The 20145-nt window shown below is 37.4% G+C and overlaps 1 protein-coding gene across 1 annotated transcript; it reads right to left on the bottom strand.

Annotated features, from left to right (window-relative positions):
* Positions 1-821: 821 nt before the first annotated feature.
* Positions 822-18126, bottom strand: LOC146553401 (macrophage mannose receptor 1-like). The gene is made up of 31 exons (XM_085253791.1): positions 18005-18126; positions 17348-17704; positions 16935-17105; positions 16638-16793; positions 16299-16421; positions 15697-15834; positions 15422-15604; positions 13862-14016; positions 13535-13648; positions 13019-13134; positions 12788-12936; positions 12502-12701; positions 11506-11630; positions 11166-11238; positions 10853-11006; positions 10682-10720; positions 9229-9392; positions 9049-9110; positions 8473-8573; positions 7379-7524; positions 7166-7271; positions 6843-6967; positions 4561-4587; positions 4355-4457; positions 3853-4085; positions 2546-2711; positions 2073-2240; positions 1876-1995; positions 1554-1724; positions 1279-1308; positions 822-1178 (listed from the first exon to the last, which is right to left on the bottom strand). Exons 1-31 carry the CDS (start codon positions 18081-18083, stop codon positions 928-930), a joined length of 4305 nt encoding a protein of 1434 aa, XP_085109917.1. The 5' UTR covers positions 18084-18126; the 3' UTR covers positions 822-927.
* Between the last annotated feature and the right edge of the window lie 2019 nt (positions 18127-20145).

The following is a 20145-nucleotide window of genomic DNA, read 5'->3' as shown; positions in this document are numbered from 1 at the left end:
GAATGTTTAGCTGATTTAGAGTTTAGAAATGTGTTAACATAGAATGTAGAACTATTGTAGAGACACTGACCTTAATATAATAAAGGCCTCATTGTGTTGTGAACTTAGGAGTAGATTGTAGGAGACCCCTCCCCCACTTGAACTGTGAAAGTAAAACAGAGAGGAGTTAATGCTGAGTGGAAATTCCCCAGAGGATGTTTGGGTGGGGGTCTCAACATTTGTAACTGGATAACTGTGGTCTGGAAGGGAGATGGGTTTTATGACCTAGGGAGTCACCTACACCCACAGTGTTTTAACTGTCACGCACACTCACTCATGTGCACACACACATCCACACGCACACTCACTCATGTGCACACACATACACACAGGTATGCGTACACAGTCACACACGAGCACTCACATAGACACGCGGGAACGTGCACATGTAGGCATTCATGTGCTCGTGCACATAGACACAGACAGAGTTTGCAGCACACCGTGGGGGGTTTTATGATAGGGTCGCCCCTACAAAACTGTGTTTCACAGACAAAGGAGTGAAGATTTGGAGAGGGACACACCGGCCTCGTCTTCCCTTCTAGAAGATGCATGCTTAAATGAAGATGAGTAAAGATGAGTAAAAGATGAGTAAAGAAGATGAGTAAAGATGAGTAAAAGATGAGTAAAGATGAATAAAGGTTTTGTGAAATGACTACTGAGTCCGGTGCCGTCTCTGGATGCTCGAGGAATAAAAAGAACCGGGGTAAAACTGATTTCGTAACAAAAGCAAATTTAATCAATTTTCACAGTCATAACATACATATTTGGTTAAACATTCTCCTGTGTTGTTTCAAATATGCTTTTAGCCATTTACTGCCACCTCAGCTCAAATTTTCATAACATACTAGGAATCACATGGGCCATGCAAATGAGCCCAAAATATTTAAATTACATACTGATTAAATCTCCAGTGTTCTCTTCTGCTGCATTCTCTACCAGTATACTGGTGTCAGCTTGCTCAGGCTGTGACACCCTACTACTGAAGAAGAGCGGGTTATCGAAAGTGTTAGGGGCGGGTAACTGATGACCAAATTTCTTGAAGAAGAAGACAGCAGTGACTGCCACCACTGCAATTCCAGTAATGACTAACACAACTGCAGTGGTTATATAGACACGCTGATGATGAGGTAATCCAGTTTCTGTACAGAGTGAAAAAGTAGATGGTAATCAGCTAAAAAACATTTGTAATAATTTGAAACAAGATATGTAAAATAAATAGTTAAAAGAGGTGTTTCTTACTCGATGATGGTGATGGCTTTGGTAGCAATACTACAAAAGGGAAAAAAAGAACAATCAAATAAGACACTTTATCACAAAGTAACTCTACTTCATTTAAAAATAAAAGTAAATTGGTATGGCGTAAACAGGTATTTGCATTTGTAACACGGTAACAAGAGTTATTCCTTTTGGATTCATATGACTGTGTCATGTCTGTTGTGAACATCTTACTAGAGATTCATATCATTACAGAAAAGAAAAAGAGAAAACACTTTTATAAATAAAGATTATTTTACCTTTTTGTATCTTGCAGATGTAAGGTCTTTGAACCCACATGCCAATATCTGTCCATGTCCCATCTGATGTACTAATCTCTCCTCTGCGGGGTAATCTGCTGCCATTAACAGGTTGACCTTCAGCCCAGTTAGTGTAACTAATGACTGTTTTATCCAACCAGAGCCATTCCTCTGCAGGCAAATAGACAAAAACAACAGTGTACATCATTTAAAAAAAATATTTATTTTGAACTGAAAATTTGGTTTAAAAACAAATGATCAAAAAATATGTTACAATTGTTATTATTATTATTATTTACCATAAAAATAAATAATGACTCACCTTTGTGTTGTTTTTTAAACAGGCCAATCCAGAAAGATGTGTAGCCATCTTGAAAAGTTCTCAGGTTAATTTCTAGAAATTTTTGCTCAGAGGAATCTTCAATGCTGGCAAGCATTCCACCTTAACAAAACAAATCAGTTGTTAATGAAACTACAGCAATTTATTGCATAAAAGTATCTTTCAGATAAGTCGCCTACCATGTGCTACACAGCTGGTAGATGCTTCTTGCCAGCGCTTTTGCTCTGTAATAAAAATATAACAATAACCCCTGAATGGTACCCAGATATAGTTCTTGTTTTCTATTGTTGCCTCTGGGTCTAGAGGACAAACTCCTGGAAAAAGAGTTGACTCTGTTGGCAGCACATCTGTGAATGAGACAATGATGTCAATGAGATCAATGAATTACATCTTTTAAAACTCTTAAATGTATTGTTTTGACAACAAACGTGTGTGTGTGTGTGTGTGTGTGTGTGTGTGTGTGTGTGTGTGAGAGAGAGAGAGAGAGAGAGAGAGAGAGAGAGAGAGAGAGAGAGAGAGAGAGAAATTTTACGGACATCAGTACCTGTGATCTGTAATTTAAGCTTCTCAACAGTGATTCAAGTTTAAATGAAACAGACATGCCAGTCATTACAGGGTTATAGGGTATCTATTAGCCAGTGTTTGGTCGTACCTGTCGACTTCATGCAAACACTCATTAGTGTCTCATTACAGTGAGTGGTTTTCCATTTTCCATCCACATCCATGTATACACAACTTCTGTCCTTGCTTGGTTCATTTTTACCCCATCGACTGAATATTAAATGCCATCCATCAACATAGCGGAAAGAGCCATTGATCTGAAAGAAAAGATTAATGAGACAGCAGTTACCAATCAAGAAAACTAGCAGAACCATAGGAACCCTCTCATCTGTAATCCAGTTTTGAGATCCCTTCCCACACGCCTTAACGCCCTCTCACATCTTGGGTCATTTGATCTGAGTAACTCAAATGATAGGGTGGCGTAAGATCTAACAGTGGGTTCACCGGAAACCTTGGCTGATTGTGACCCACACCTGTTTTTATCTATTTTATTCGGCTTTTAGGAATATTTCCCTTAGTAAGCATAGCTGCACAGAGGATATAACAGTTGAACGGAGTTGACTCAAACTAACATGATAATCTATACTGCTCAAAAAACAGGTAGTCCAGCTCCTCCAGGATGGCAAATCAAAATGTACCATTGCCAGAAGGTTTGCTGTGTCTCCCAGCAGAGTCTCAAGAGCATTGAAGAGATTCCAGGAGACAGTTACTCTGGAAGAGGTGGACAGGTCTTTAGAAGGTCCTTAACTCATCAGCAGGATCAGTATCTGCTCCTTTAGCTAAGACAGCCGGAGCTAGGTAAAATGATGGAGTTTAAAGTAACAGTTTAAGAGTTTACATAAGAAGTGCTGCTGCTCAACATGCCTTCCTCACACAGAGCATCTCCCTGCTGGATTAGGGAGGCTGCACTGATCATGCCCTGGGTAAGGTAGGCACTTTAGTAAAACAGTGAAACTTTCCACAATGCTTATTTAATGACTGCTGCATTTAAAAGTGTTTATTTTTAATGCAGCATAATGTGCAACTGCTTCTTTATATGACCTTTATTGGCATCTTTGTAATCAAGTTAGCAAGTGCTACACAGCAACTTCAAATGTGTTTACGTGGTGCTGGCAGACGTATTATGAAAAGCAATAGCTAGATTTAACTGAAATGGATGGATGATTAATCTCAGTTCACAAATAACCGAATGATTGGATAAATAACTAGGCCAGTATATTTATCCATCAACAAAGATTTCATTTTCATAATTACAGATTATTTCGTTAGATAAAATCTTTGTTGAAATAATTTTTTGTGCACATAAGTAGATTTTTGATTGAATTTGCAGTCAGAAGTTTCGAAGTGGTTGGCCCTATTATTGAGTTATGAACTTTTTATATGTCTTCAAAAGTTTACCTGCGCTTTGTGTAATCCAAACCAAAGAGGAGCCTTGAGATTCAGCGCCAGGAGCTCAACATAAGCTTGCGTCCACTCATTCCTCAGGCTAGCTAGGAGGGCATCGTCATTTTTACAGTACTCTGCAGCTTTATCCCAATTCATTTGTTGAGGAACAACCTTAATGGAGTCATTGAGTATTTTGATGTAGTTAGTAGAAATTGTTGGTTCTGGAGAATCTGGTTGAGATGTGTCTGTTTAGGATGAGAATAGAAACTATTTTATTTTTTTTACATAATAAAACCCTCTGAATCATTCTTAAAAAGTTATTATAGCTATTTCCAGTGATGAATCATACCCTTGATCATAGATATTATTGTTATTATATATTATATATAGATATTAATTACAGGAATGAAATGTCAAAGCAAATTTTTAGTTGTTTTAGAAAAGCTAGAGAGAGTGTGATGGAGCTGCAGCTGAAGTTGGGTGGCAACAGGCCTGGGGTTAGAAATGGACTCACCAAGATTTCGATGACAGATAAATCCATTGGTGTCATTGCATGACTTTTGAATCCATTTCCCAATACCAATTAAAGGCTTGGTATTGATCACAAAACAGTTTTTCTGTGGAAACAGAGTTGGGTCAACAGAGAATAATGATACGTGATGATACAGGGAACTGTGTCAGGGAACACGGGGCATTCTTGGATCTTTAAAATCGACTTACCTTTTGTTTATAATACCAATACCAATGCTGCAACGTAAACACAAAGATTTTAATTATTTGTAAATACAAAAATATAAAGTTATGGATTATTTCAATGTGCCTGACCCTCCACAATAGGTAATATAGACTGTATCTACATGGTGCAAGTTCACTGCTCAAAAAATTAATGGAACACTTTTTAACCAAAGTATAGCATCGAGTCAGCTAAAGTTCTGGGATAGCAGAGCAGGTTGTTAATCAGTGTCAGCAACTTTGGGGTTAATGAAATTATCAACAGGTGCACTAGAGGGGCAAAAGTGAGACAACCTCCAAAACAGGAATGGTTTTACAGGTGGAGGACACTGACATTTTCCCCCTGCTCCTCTTTTCCGAGTGTTTCTTCACTAGTTTGGCCTTTGGCTAGAGTTAGTGTCACTGCTGGTAGCATGAGGCCATACCTGGATCCTACAGATGTTGCACAGGTAATCCAGCTCCTCCAGGATGGCACATCAATATGTACCATTGCCAGAAGGTTTGCTGTGTTTCCCAGCACAGTCTCAAGAGCATAGAAGAGATTCCAGGAGACCGGAAGTTACTCTGGAAGAGCTGGACAGGCCTGTAGAAGGTCCTGAACTCATCAGCAGGACCAGTATCTGCTCCTTTGTTCAAGGAGGAACAGGATGAGCACTGTCAGAGCCCAGCAAGTCATCTCCAGCAGGGCACTGGTGTAAATGTCTCTGACCAAACAATCAGAAGCAGAATTCGTAAGAGTAGCCTGAGATCACTACATCATGTAGGGTGGCCTGTGCTCACTGTCCAACTTCATTGAATTTGATTGGTATTTGCCATAGAATACCATAATGTTAAATCGTTCAGCATGACTAGTTTGGTTGTGGCTCTGTGACAGTCTGGAGAGGCATATCCATGGCAGGATGCAAAGACTTTTATAGGTTTGGCAATGGCACCAGTGTTGCCAACTTGGCGACTTTGGCGATATATTTAGCGAGTTTTCAGACCCTCTTTTCTAAAAAGCGACTAGTGACAAATCTGGCGACTTTTGCTGGTGTTTTTAGGAAGACTTATGACCACTTTGTGACGTGAAAGCACGTATCGCTCTTACTCTCAACAAGCAGCGGGTGCTGCCATGGGCACCTCGCCCGTGCCAAAGCGCTCACAGGCAGCAGATCATCCTCACACAGCAGTGTCCCCCAGCTGGTGTCAGAGCAGATGTTAACCCCTACGCGTCCAAACTGCAATGAATCGCGCATGAGCGAAGCCACTGCTCCAGCCCTGACTGTAACACAGTCAGTTCTTCTTTTACTTTTACTTTTTGTGGATCACAAGGTTTAAAACTACTTAAAAACACACACACACACACACACAAAATAACTCCACCAGAGTGCGTATTTCAGGTCACTTTTGCCAGTTCCAAGCCCAGATAAAGCAGGTGGGCTGGAATTGTGACCAAAAAAAAACTATAATTACTAAAAGAATTGAATGTGTAGTTCTAAATATATTCTAAATGCATTTAGGGTGTTTTTTACTCACTTAATGTTCTGATGTCTAAAATCTGGTGGGAGACACCTGAAACACTATCAGTCGTGTCATTAGAAACATGCCCCAATATCATCAAGCATGTATATAAACATGCGGGGGCCATACAAGCTACTGAGTCATCTCTGTTCTTTTCCTCCTAGATCTTAGTGTGATACTGGTAAAAATATTAGAAATATGGTATCTAACCACATGCTTACTCTGGATAGCATTACCTTGGCCTCCAGAGACACTGTGATGAATCTTAAGAGTTGTTTTGACCAGGATATTAAACAGATATGTAAGACTGCTTTCTGGGACTCTCCACTGAAAAACTAGTTCATGCATTTATTACTCCTAGGCTTGACTACTGTAGTTTTTTTATTGTCAGGATGTCCTAAAAACTCCCTGAAAAACATTCAGTTGGTCCAAAATGCTGAAGCATGAATACTGACAGGGACTACAAAGAGAAAGCACATTTCTTTTATATTTGGTTCTCTTCACTGGCTCCCTTCTAAATCCAGAATTGAATTTAAAATCTTTCTCATCACATACAAGGTCTTAAATAATGAGCCCCCATCTTAGGTTAATGACCTATGGTACTGTATCACCCCATTTGAATTTGGCCACTCTCTAGGTTGACCATTTTCATTTTTGTCAAGCCAGGTGGCATCTGTTCGTTCCTGACACATTACCCAGTCTATATAGCTACAGATTTTCAGCATGATTTTTTTTACTCACTGAGAACAGATTATTATTTTCCCACTTACATCATTACCCAAATTGATGTATGACTTTGGTTGTCCATCAGTCCAGTAAGTTCTCCACTGTGACTGAAATAAACCAATCCACAAGTCTGTAGTAGGCGCATCAGCCATTTGAGACAGTAGAAACACTGAAAATGTAGACAAAGATTTATGGTTAAGATATTTTCTTGCAAATAAAAGTGCACCGTGGTATCAGCTCTAACTTGTGGGTATGCCAAAACTGCACAACAAAAGAAATTCAGTGGTAGTATCATAAATGGACCACAAAAGACGAGAAGGTAACAAAATCGAAATACTTATTTGAGTGAAAAGAAAATGAAACAAACCTTCCACCTGTCTTGAAGTAATAGACACCAAGTTTCCACCCTTTTGTTTGCATTTTTCCCTTGCATCATGCCATGTTAAATTCTGATTGTCAATGATGCTGTAACACTAAAATTGAAAGATGAAAAAGATCAATATAGTGTTCCAAGCACTAAGAACATATTGCTTCAACAGTAAATAATAGAAAGATTAAAAGACATGAAAAGACATCTGACCTTAGAGTTAAATTTTTTCCAGGGGTGTGGACATCCACCTTTTGGGGACACTGTAGGCACTGCGGCGGTGGTGTTTGCAGGTGTTGAGCTGCTGCGCTTACAAATGGACGCATACTCAAGCCCACAGCTGGAGTCATGCCAGAATCCTGCAGGCCAGGTCAGCAGATTAAATTAATAACATTATTGACTTGAATGAATAATTAAAAAAATCAACTTCAATCAATTTTGATATCACACACTCATTTTATCTTTTGTAGCATGTCGTCTTGAGTAGTTTCTTTTTCTACATACTTTTTACTTTTACTCCCTACATTCTTAAACAAATATCTGTATTCTACTTCTTACATTTTCAAAACAGACTCATTACTATTGCTTTAACGCTTTAGGGTCAAGTTATTATTTTGTCCCTGCGAGCCTCAAAACATCAAACCGATTTGAAGCAGAAGTCAATCCTGTTCATGTGTTTATCACCAGAGGATGACTCGTAAAAAGAGATGACGTGTGCCAAAGTCAGGGGTTAAAGGCGGGATGGTGTTTTTCTTTTTTTTTTGTCATAACACCACAACAACTGCAGGTGTCCGTACGTTGCGGTTTAGGTACTTTAGCATCATAGCTAGTGCTACAATAGAGGAATGAGCATAATGGGAGTGACTTTTTTTTAAGTGGCAGGTAATTTCAAATTTCAAATGTTTCTATCAGCTCAGCAAACATCAGCAAACACACAAACTGTTTGTGTGCAGTTTTTTACACAGTGTGTTGCAAGCTAAAGGTCCAGCTGCTGTGATGAATTTAAAGTAAAACAGTGTGTGACTGTGACTACATTTCACTTTTTTTTAACTTTTACTTGAGTACGAAGTTGAATGTTTACTTCAACTCAACTTATATTTTCTAATAGTAGTATTTCTAGGATGTCTGTACTTTTGCTGTTCTTTGATATGTGTGTATGGGCTGTAAAGGATACGTATTACTGTGATAAAACTAGGGTGCCAGTAAAACTGAAGGGATAGTTGTGACAGGATGGCCTGAGTGCTATCACTGGGTGATACCACTTGTATGTATTTCAGTGAAACTGAATCGTATTTCGGTACACTCACCATTGTGATATGTCATGAAAGCACAGTTCTCATCAAAGTTCTTGAAGTCAGGTTGATTTTCCTGCCAACTTTGAAACAACAACTGAGAACCATCCATCCACCTTAATGTAACACAAAAAATAAATTTGTTTAAATATATCTGTAAAAGATTTGTGACAATAATACCAAGACAGTGGCATACTGGGTTCATTAAAGATACTCTTATCCTTCTTCTTTTTGGTCACACTTTTGTTGTTTTTAGCTGTAATAACTGAGTAAAATTGGTGGGAAAGATTACAAACAGGAAACTCCAAAATTTTACAAATACAGACAAAGTTTCGCAAATAGAAATGCAAATAGATCTGCATTTGCAGTTAGAGCTTAAAGTATTTGGACAATAAGACACATTTAATTTCCCCTTTGTGTATCAGAACAGTAGATTTTAAATCAAACACTCAAGATATGACTGACTGAAATTAAAACTGGTATACTTATCTGACATGCTGCCTTGCACTAAGTACTTTTTAACTTGCTGTTACATAAATTTAAGTTAATTGTAAATTGCATTTACGTTTTTGTCACTAAATTCATACTCACTGAAATGTTCCATCAAGATCTACAGATAGGCCAATCCAAGAATTCCGATAACCTGTTGAAATCTGCACAAAAACATGGATACATAGGAAAAAACTGTCGGTGTCTGGATGTTTAAGTTTTTGCAATTATAACTTAAATACCCATTGCCTTGGTAAATCTTTTACAAATGCCATTGCTCACCTGTTTCCATAAAAATATCCTTTCTGCTTCACTGTTGATAGATACCAGGTCACCATGCCTCTGTCTGCAGAACATACGAGCGTCCTCCATGGCCATCGCCTTTTTGTTAATGTAATACTGAGCCCCATTCCATTCTAGCCACCCATCAGATGTCGTGTTATATTCTGAGAATAGATAAGAAATGCGCAATCTATTTCAGTAAATGTGCAAATAGTATGACCCTCTTTTTCAAAAATTTCAAAGAAAACGTTATAAAAACATGTTTGGAAACTGCTGTAAATGTGTTAGATAAGCAAGTCTTAAAAAAATAACTTTTTTCATGACAAGCTCATGTTTTTCCAGCTGTTCACAGTGAGGCTTTAAAATTATGAACAACAACTGCATGTTTTCCATCTTTTCCTCAAACTACACAATCCAATCTTCCTTTCTTCACTGTGAGGTTTATGCTCATACAGTATCAATGAGATCTGGTTGTGGCAGATGGCCCCGCCTCCCTGAGCCTGGTGCTGCCGGAGGTTTCTTCCTGTTAAAAGGGAGTTTTTCCTTCCCACTGTCGCCAAAGTGCTTGCTCATAGGGCCTCATATGATTGCTGGGTTTTTCTCTGTATGTATTATTGTAGGGTCAACCTTACAATATAAAGCACCGTGAGGCAACTATTGTTGTGATTTGGTGCTGTATAAATAAAATTGAATTGATAAACAAATAAACAGTTCAACTATGAAAAAACAGTTCAGTCTAATTCAACTGATCCTTGCACCGTCAGATACAGAGAAAAATAAAGGATGGTCAGCCATTAAATCCTTTCAATTGGCTTCACACACTCATAGAACTGACTTTCTATTTACTATTACTATTCTCACAGGTTTTTATCTTGTTTTGTTTTTTGAAATCATTATTCCATTATCTTTTGAGATTTCAGAAGAGCAAGTCTAGGTTCTGTAACATATTTTGGATTTGTTGTTGGATTATGAATGGTAAACGGCCTGTATTTGTATAGCATTTTATATAAAAAACGCATTTCATATGAGTTCATAAACATTCATACATTCATATATTCATTGTACATGTGTCCTAGCAGACACAGCTATGGTATCAATTTCAAAAATCAAAAGTGTTTTCTTGAGTTATCGCATTCACAAACACAACACCCATCCATCCCATCTGCCTGCCCAGTGGGGGTCACAGCAGTACCCCATCAGCCTTTAACAGCTTAGTGGTAAAAACAAAACAAAACACAATAATATTATTCAGCCTATTATTATTATACTTATTATATTATACTAGTTTCAAATATTTGCCACGCAGAAAATCAGCATCCATGAGACATCAGTTTCCCTGTCAGCATAGTATGAATAATGGTCTCAGCCTGGTAATCCCAATAGAAAGTCAACAGTCATGTAAAGATGCTGTATGGCAGTATGGTCAAATTCCTCAACGCACTGGTGCACTTACCAGGGGTGACAGGGTCTGGAGCCGGCTTTGGGGTGACTCCTGTGAAGGAATAAAAACAGAATAGTGTTGAGTTACTAGTGACCAGCTTGACATTGTGAGAATACATACAATAATCTTCTGGTCCAAAAAAAAATGCTACAAAAGAATTGTATAACTGTGACCATGCTGTACCTGCGTGGATCTGACAAATCCAGTTATTGTACTTCTCACAGTGCACATCACTCCAAAACAAAGTTTTCTCCCAATAATTGGGTTTTATTTCAGCACATGATTCGGCGTTATTTTCATTGTTTGGCTCTCCATCACTCCACTCTTGAAAGTTTACCTTTATACAAAAATAAGATAATTATGAATAGTAGTAGTAGTATTTGTAGCAGTAGTAATAGCAGCTGTAACATCAGTAATATTAATAATCATCATCTTGATCGTTATCATCATTTTGGCTACATAAACCATTGTAGAGAGTTAAAAACTGTAAACTCACCGGGGATCCATCGCTCCATACATAACCTGTGTCTGGGTCAGGAGCACTAAGTCCAATCCAGTATTGATTATGCCTATAATGGACAAATGTATGTTCCAAATGTTTATACTTGTGTAATTTCTTTTTCTTGCTCAAAGACCTTTTATTTACTTATTTTGTGTAAATATTTTGTAAAAACATGTTTCCTTTTTTCTATCAGTGATTATGCTAATACGCAACTCATTGCTTGAAAATGATAAGAATCTATGACTGCCACTAATGTGTGACTTAGGCTGGAGGTGTACTTTACGAAAGATTTTTATCTTATGTAGCTCTGATTGTAGACCAGATAACACCATACCATGAAAATTGCCTTGGTAGTAAATCAGCACTCCTGTGAATGCTGACTAGGTCTCCTCCAATGGCTCTGCAGTAATCTCTAGCCTCGTACCAGGTCTTTCTCTTTTCTGAAGCCTCTGGAAAGATCTATAAACAAAATATAAGAAACTGAGTTGTGATCTGAAGCTTAATAATATTTGTACATTCAGAACTACATGCTAAACATGGGCCGTCATCTCTGTTTTTATGTCATCCTTGTTATGAATAAGATCAACAGAATAATCATATCCTTCTACAACAGAAAGGATTATGAGTATGGAAGTGACAGAAACCCATGTGCAGAAATGATCAGAAATCACTAACAAAAAGGAAAGTCAAGTTGTTGGCAAAAAGTCACAACTGTCACAGATATTATGAAATTGATGGGACACACACTCAAAACAAAATTAACATGTTTTTCCTCTGCTTATTCAGCAAGAGTTTTTTGGTTGTTTTTTTTTTTTTTTGGCCAGTTTTGAAGTTAGCTCTGCAATCCAAACGGTGATATTGCAGCTAAGCTAAGAGGAATACCATCTATATTTACATTCTGGGATGTTATCACAAGTAGAAGCCTCTTGTCATGTGTCAATGCATACTTTCTTTTGCATAAATGATGCAAATGACAAGTGTAGTTTGGTTGGAATGAAATCTTTCCTACATAAAACTGATCACAAGGTTGTGAGGCTTTTCTTTATTTGTTTGGTTTTTGGGGGCTTATAGCAGCACAATGCATTCTGGTTTCAATAATTTTTCGGAGTAAAATAACATCGGACATGTCTTTACCCGTTTATTCTTTTAACAAAACCAGTTAATATTGGTCCTCTGCTACTGCCTTGAATCAGGAGGAGCTCAGGGTAACTTACTTGTTTATAGTGCTACTATACTGCTGCTCTTGGTAACTCTACTGTTTGTAAAGGGCTTGTGAAAAATAGAGACTGCAGAATACTTAAGTCATGTACCACTGTGGCAGCCACAGTACCTTATAACAGATGCCTCTGGATTGCATCTTAATCCATCCATCTGTGCAGTTAGGCGTGGCAGTGGTTGGTGGAGCAGGGGTTAAAGCTGCCCCCTCTGCCAGGTGTTTACAGATGTATTTTTCCTTATTGGTACAGGGCAACACATCCCAAAGGCCAGCAGAATGCCCAGTTGCCATAGCAACACAACCCTGCACGTTACCTTGTGTTATAAAAGAAATTGTTAGCTGTCATTTGTGAAGTCATCTCCCAACTATAGTTTACATAGCGATTCACATTTTGCATTACCTGGCATATGAGTGTTCCAGTGAGTATATCTTGCATAGGCATTGTTGGTCCACATAAAATATTCTCTGTTTTTCAGGTTTGAGAGACCTATCCAGAAGTGTTTCTCTGGCCTCAGCCCCACCAAGCTTACAAGGAAAGCATTATCCACCCTGGAAATATTTACACAAGTCACATTAGAGGCTGCCTGATGCAAAATTACATATAATTTTTTTTTTATGAAAACTATTTTACCCAGTTGAAACGTCAGCTAAGTAAGAGTTTGAGCTCTTGCAGTCATCGTTGGCTTCATGAAACGTCTTTGTCTCAGTCCCTAGAAAGTAGCAGTAGGATCCATGTCTTTTCCAACCCTGCATTGCAGAGAAACAAGTTGGAGAACTATTCAAGCCTGTCGTTAAATGTTGTCTTTCTGTCTTTTTGTGATAGCAAGGAGTAAAACACCAGAATGCAGAATCACACTGCATCAGTGTGACTACTTGTTTACTCTACAGGAATGTTTTTTTTTTCCTAAAAATGCAATGACTAAATAAGATGTTCTCTTAATCTTTTTACTATAAACAGCACCCAAATACAATGTTTCATTAGGCATCATACCTTATGTGTATGCTGCTTTCCTAGATATTTCATGGACCACAGGCACAAAATTAAATTTAGACATTGTGCCATTTGAAATATACAACAGCCTTTACAAAACAGAAACAGATAACAGATGCAGACATTCTTTGGAAAATATATGAAAGGTTCACATACAGTTTTGCAGCCTGCGTTCAGCTCCACTTCATCTCCAGAGGGTTCAGAGTCACTTGTCTTCATGCAGATAAAGCCATGTTTCTCATCACACACACGGTCAGCCCAGTTTCCATTCTGCAAGAATGAAAAGAGCAAAATATATGTGGAAACTGAAATTAACAAGAGATAGACAGGCTACGGTGCATATCATAAAACAAAGACCTAATTTTCCTGGATATTAATGGACCTTCCTGGCATCCAGTGTTCTTTAACAGAACTGCATAGTTTTACAGAAAAAAGCTGGCGTGTCACAATCATCAATAATCTCTCCCACACTGTGCACCTTACCTCCCCTCTGATCAGAACACAGTCTTCTTGTTCAGAGGTGACAGTTGGTTCCCGAGAGTCCCAGCTAGTGTAACTCACAGGAGAATGATCACTCCAAACAAACAGCCTCTCTCTGTTCCTATCGTTTAGTCCAATCCAGAGTTCATCAGTGGATGCTGCAGACAGAAAATAACATTAATTGTTGTATAATCTTCTTGATAAATTCTGCTCATTTGCTACTCTTTAGATGTTACTTTTGCACTTAAGTTTTAGACTGCTGCTAATCGTCTGCCAGAATTGCTGGACTTGTAAACAAACTTCATCATATGTGAGATGTGCAGTGATACAGGGATCAGTCAACAGAAAGTGACTGAATGCTTATGAAGTGACAAAATCAAAAACCTAGTTTTGTGTCCAAAATAGCAGGATTCCCAAAGTGACCGACTAATGAACGGTCATTATTCTAAAGAGGTAGTCTGCATGGTAGGTCTGAAGTGACTGTTAGCTGTGGTGAGAGCCCTGGATTTTCTGAAGGTGGTGGACGGCTATACATTTCCAAGAATAGATTGCTCACAATTGTATTATGTGTGTAGCTATAAAATAAGATATTCATTAATATCTATGTTTGAGTGTGTTTTTAACTTTTCAGTGTGATGTTCAAATTAGACATTTTAACAATTAAGGAGAGACAACTTCTAATGACTTAATTACAAGCTGAACACTTCCTGTAACTTTAACAGTTAACTTGATATTTATGTGGGATTTGCATCTTTCAGTTAAATGGACTGAAGTGAATTTAGGGCTGAAGTATAAAGGAGCATAAATTTGTTCAATATTCAATCACCTGACTTCTTGTGACTTTAGTTTTATGAGGTTAAATGTGTTCTCAGAAATGGACTATCTGATATAATCATGTTAAATCGAAAATAGAATTGAATTTAAAATCCTTCTCATTATGTACCAGGTCTTGAATAATCTGGCACCATCTTGTCTTACTGACCTTATCACCCTATTAGAGCACTTCGCTCTCAGCCTGCTGGCTTACTTGTGGCTCCTACAGTAAAGTTAAACTTCATTCAGCTTCCAAGCCCCCTCGACTATGGTTCAGAGAGGTAACTGTTGCTGTGATTTGCGGTATATAAATTACATAAAACTAAATTGTTGGTCTTTTTCTTAGATCAACATGTTTGTTTGTCTAGGATTCACACTGTATATGACAAATAACATTGTTATGATTTCACAACTTTGCAACTTGGAAAAAACTTGCGTTCGGCATTGGTATGTGATCATTGTTAAGGTTTGGGGTGTAGGGTTAGGGTTTGGTGTGTGGTGTGATGGTGTTTCCACATCACAACATTATGACATCACTGCAATGTGATTGATAACTTGCAATGTTGAAACTGGACAAACATTACTTTTGTTGATCCAGGAACATACCAACACAATCATATTAGATCGTGCCTCAAAAATATTTCAGTTACTCACCAGCAATTGCATAAAAATTGCATAAATATGAAAAGTGTAGGGTGAAGGTTATGTTAAAGGAATGCAAATGGTGCTCAGAAGTTTTTATTGCCATACCATATCCAAGTTGAGAGATGATGAAGCTTTGGTCCTCTACATTACGAATAGTTACTAGGTCTCCTCCTTCTTTACGGCAAGCTTTCTGAGCATCAGACCATTTTTTTGTTTCATTACGATAAAGGTAAAAGCAGTGGCCATTGTAGGGGATCCAGGGTGCTGTACAAAATCCACTCTCGGGAGCTATGAACCAAAAGAACAAAAGAAGAAGATCAAAGAAATAGAGTCAATCAAGTTTTTTAAGAGAAGGGTAGAGAAGGGATTTTTTTCTATACCTTCAGTAGGTGCATCCAAAGGTCCTTCACTGTAGCAGATGTATCCCAGTTTCTTGTTGCATTTTGAACTTTGCCAAGAAAGCTGAACAGCGCCATCAATAATTCCACACTTATATCCTGGATTAGAAACTGGATGTCCTACGGAGCAGTGATGGTAAATGAAACTTGTCACTTATGAGATGAGACTCGGCAACTTTCAATTCACAGGATTCTCAAGATATTTAGAAGCATGGTGTGTATTGTGTATGAGCATTTTAGTTTTCGTGGAAATAAAATAGAAGCCTATGATTTCTACCCAAGAGTGATAAGGTTATGTGACACACAACGCCACCACAATAATTTAGCGGTTGTTGAAATTGCTGAACAATAAGAGGTTCTCTGATTATTGCTATATCTGCAGTGTGACTGGCACGCCTGCGTGGAAGACATTTTATAAAAAATAGGGAAAAAAATATTGACTTGCTGACAGATAACATTTCTTATATCAATAAAAAAAGATGACAAACATGATCAAGATGACTTGCTGAAATATTTTAACAACAGTAATGTAAATTATCATCAGAATGGTAACACAAGCTCCTGAAACTTGAAAGAAAACTTACCTGAGTCCCAATTCAGATATGCATAAGGATTCCCATTAGACCACTTCCACACATAATCTAAATGCTGGAAGATCAGTCCAACCCAGAGCTTGTACTCCTGTCCCCAATTTGTCCCTAATAGTGCTGTCAGTAGAGTTTAACAGACAAAAGAGACAGAGAAAACAAAAGTTTACAAGTATAATACTCAAAACATAATCATCAGCTGGAGCAGTGTCTACAGTCTACAGACCACAACAACTTTAATGTTTCAAGTTTTAGCTATTTGTAAAACTCTCTCAGCTTAAATGAATTGTTTTGTTTTCAATATATTCAGTGTAGTGTGGAGACTTTTCTCCTTACCTGAAATATAAGCCTGCTCATGAGGATTGCTGATACTGAGCAGGGAGGCACTCTGCTGTTTGCAGCTGGCATCAGCCTGATCCCAGGTCAGCGCTGACTGTGTGTTCAGCTGATAAGATGCTCCTGTTGTAGGGTCTTTGTTCCAGGTTTCTTTGGCTGTGACACAAACACAGTTAAGGTATTATAGTGTTACACTGAACTTGTACCTCAAGATGGCGTTCCTCAACATTTAAATTTGGATGTCCAGGTTCTGCTTATTACTCTGAAAACCTGTATTAGAATTTGTTGTGTACTTACAGTTAGTTGGGCAGTAACCCCAGAGTTCATGATCATATTTTGTTTCAACCGCACACCATTTACGGTTCCCTGGAGAGTCAAATGCAGTGCACTCCGAATACCAATTGCTTTTGTAAAAGAAAGGAAACATGCACGGCCTCCCAGCTGCATTTCCTTCAATGGTGTAAAGTTCTGAAGGACCAAAATAAGGAAAACATATAAGAAAAGAACAAAGAATAGCTTGAATAGTTTAAGCAAAATGATACTTTTATCATTTATCAACATCTTGTAATCATTTGACACACTATCTTTGCATTACAACTGTTTTGGAACTAAATATGAAAATCTACAAATTTATTATGCCACTAATATTATTTCCATAAAAGTTATTATGAATTACTTTACAATGTTTTTGTTTTTTTGTTTTCACTTACCTGTATATGTTCTTGTGCAAGCACCACTGGAAGTCCCAGAAATTGTAAGGTGGCTACTGGGTACAACTTTATTTGAGAGCACGGCTGTGTTATCGGCAGTGAGGTCAATGTAAAGTTCTTGGCCTTTGAGAGCGATCACAGTTTCATTCATGCATTCCCACTTTTGGAGCTCACTGGTTTCATCACAATCATACAGGTTTACTTCACTGCCCACAGTTTTTCCCTGAACACCCAGGCACTTGTTCTTATTCTGAACCAAAAGTCGATCCCCAGATGTCCAGCGAATGTCATTGCAGTGGTTATTTAATTTTACCAAACAAAAACCAGTGGCCCTGTTAATTAGTTGAAATTGGGAATCTGTAGAGAAAAAAATATTGAAAAACAGTACTGTTGGAGATGTAAAAAAACAAAGAAAATCTTCATCCATTTATCATACTTGCTTCAACTGATTTTTATATTTATAATTGCGGAAAGTTTACTTAAAGAACAGTTTTTATGATAAAATCACGAATAACTCATTGTAGAATTGTAAAAAAAACCAAACATAAATACAGGAAATGATGGAGGACACAACAATCTTACATTTAGTGCAGACAGGCAGGACGCACGATAGTCTGTTAAAAGCCTTAGCAAAAAATACAAGAAATAGTTGATTACCATCTGAAGCCAAACAAAGAAATGTTTGGATGAGAAGCACAAAGACTGTAGAAGTTATCCTCATTGTTAGTATTCCCATTCCTGTGTCTTATATTTTCATATAAGCTAGTTGCACAGAAGCAAAACACAGGGTGTGAATGATTGTCAACCATGACTCTTTATATCATCCTGTCTTGGGTCATCATGATGAGTGATGTTTTACAAGAAAAAGGAGGGGAGGGTTACTGTGAATTTTGCCTCACTGACTTGTATACTGATTTTCTAGCTTATCCAAAGAAACAAAAATGTAGACATTTTCCCTGTAGTCAAGAGAAGTAGGACGGAGGGAGATTTAACTCAAAAAAATGTATGATTTAGTAAAAAGAAGTTGAATTAAGTTAATTGTTGTTAGCAAACAGAGTTTTAAAGGGGGGGTGGGGGAGTAAAATAAAGTATTCATATATAGCTGTATAGCTGGATTAAAAGGGATCATATTTAGTACCAGCGGAATGAGCCACTGCTCAGACTGTGAACCTTTGGTTTTGTATTTTTTGTTTTTTTCTCTGCTAATTTTTGCCATGCTAGAGTAAGGAATCAAGAAGATTGGGATTTCCACTCATAAGTGCATCTTATGATCCAGTTGTGCTTATCCTCAGATCTTGTTTTTCCCCATTCAGCTGACTCTTCAGGACCTTGATTTAGCGCTTTGATTTAATTCAACATTGTGATTTACCAATTGTGTTAGAAGGATACAGGGATTCAAATTGTGATTTAAGCACAGCAAAACATGATCCACAGCTGCTATGATTGGCAACTCCAAGCATAGGGTAATAATTGCAAAAATTAAGCTTTCATTATTCTGACGGTCAGAATTTGTTAAAGTGGAAAATTATGAAGTTTTTTTTTTAAAATATCACTCTAAATTATGTTTGTTTGTTTGTTTGTTTGTTTGTTTGTTTGTTTGTTTGTTTGTTTGTTTGTTTGTTTAATCTAGAATTTATGTTCGTACTTAGTTTTTTCACTGAATTCGCCACAAGCTCTGATCACCAAGTTCTGCATTGGTGATGTTAAGGCTTATATGTTTAATGCAGTTATCAAAATACCTGCTTAATAAAACTGTTTCAACATTTAAAATGTCTGATAATAGAAAACCCTTTGAGCTAGCTATATTTTTTATATAGTCCTACGTTTCCCTGAATCTACATGCATAAGAAGTATAGAGGCCAACAAAGGATGACACACATAGGAAGTTTCAAAACAGCTCTGGTTTTCTGTTGTAATAACCACAACTGTATGTAATGTCAAGACTAATGATGCATAATGATGCATAATGATGCAATAAAAAAAAATCAAAATGGCTTGAATGAGCATGATAATAAAACACACGTAAAAAAAGATATATGATATATGAATCTCTTCAGCTGCAAATAGTTTGTCATGTAAGGATGTGAAACTGCCTGGATTTAGACTTTCAATTAGGTCTTTTTCTCCTATGCCTTATAAGGCACCCGTATGACGATAAGTTTAAATGGGTGAACTACTGTATGTAAAAACACTGTGAAATTGTTAGAAAATCCTCTGCTCACACTGTTAGAAAAAACATCTTAAAAAAACAGTAATATTCCAGCAGCTGGGGCGCCAAAATAATACCGTAAAATAACAGAAAATAACTCATAAAAATATGGTTATTTCCAGTAATGAAAATACAATTTGTTGCCCTAATTTTACATGGGATTTTGCCTTTTTCAAGTGCTTTTAAACATTAAATTAGGAACAATTTAATGTGATTAAACAATGAAATTACCTATAAACAAGGTCAATGAATGCGGCAATATGAATAATAATACTTAAATGTACAGTTAACAGTTGGTTTAAATAATAATGGATTGCATTCATATTGCACTTTTTGAGACCCTCAAAGTGCTTTACAATTCCACTTTATAATTCCCCTCTGGCCATCACCTGTAGGTGGTAGGTGAAGTGCCTTGCCCAAGGACACAACGACCGAGACTGTCCGAGCCGGGGCTCGAACCGGCAACCTGCTGATTACAAGGCAAACTGCCAACTCTTGAGCCACGATCGCCCTAAATAGCAATAATAATTATTATTATTTGATGTAAAAAAAGTTTATAAGACTCATTTTTTATATTTTTCCACATTTT

This window comes from Mchenga conophoros, linkage group LG18, assembly GCF_057382185.1.
Source record: "Mchenga conophoros isolate Kocher_MC1m ecotype Shallow Benthic linkage group LG18, M_conophoros_male_GT1.1, whole genome shotgun sequence".
Taxonomy (NCBI): Eukaryota; Metazoa; Chordata; class Actinopteri; order Cichliformes; family Cichlidae; genus Mchenga; species Mchenga conophoros.
Note: the sequence above shows the minus strand (reverse complement) of the source record. Positions and strands in the feature narration are given on the sequence as shown.

Coding starts and splice junctions, on each gene's coding strand:
- LOC146553401 (XM_085253791.1), bottom strand. CDS start 18,083: ATGGGAATACTAACAATGAGGATAACTTCTACAGTCTTTGTGCTTCTC. Junction 13,135..13,534: donor TGAACGCAGGCTGCAAAACT/GTATGTGAACCT, acceptor TCTGCAATGCAG/GGTTGGAAAAGACATGGATC. Junction 4,086..4,354: donor TATCTGTCATCGAAATCTTG/GTGAGTCCATTT, acceptor CATCCTAAACAG/ACACATCTCAACCAGATTCT.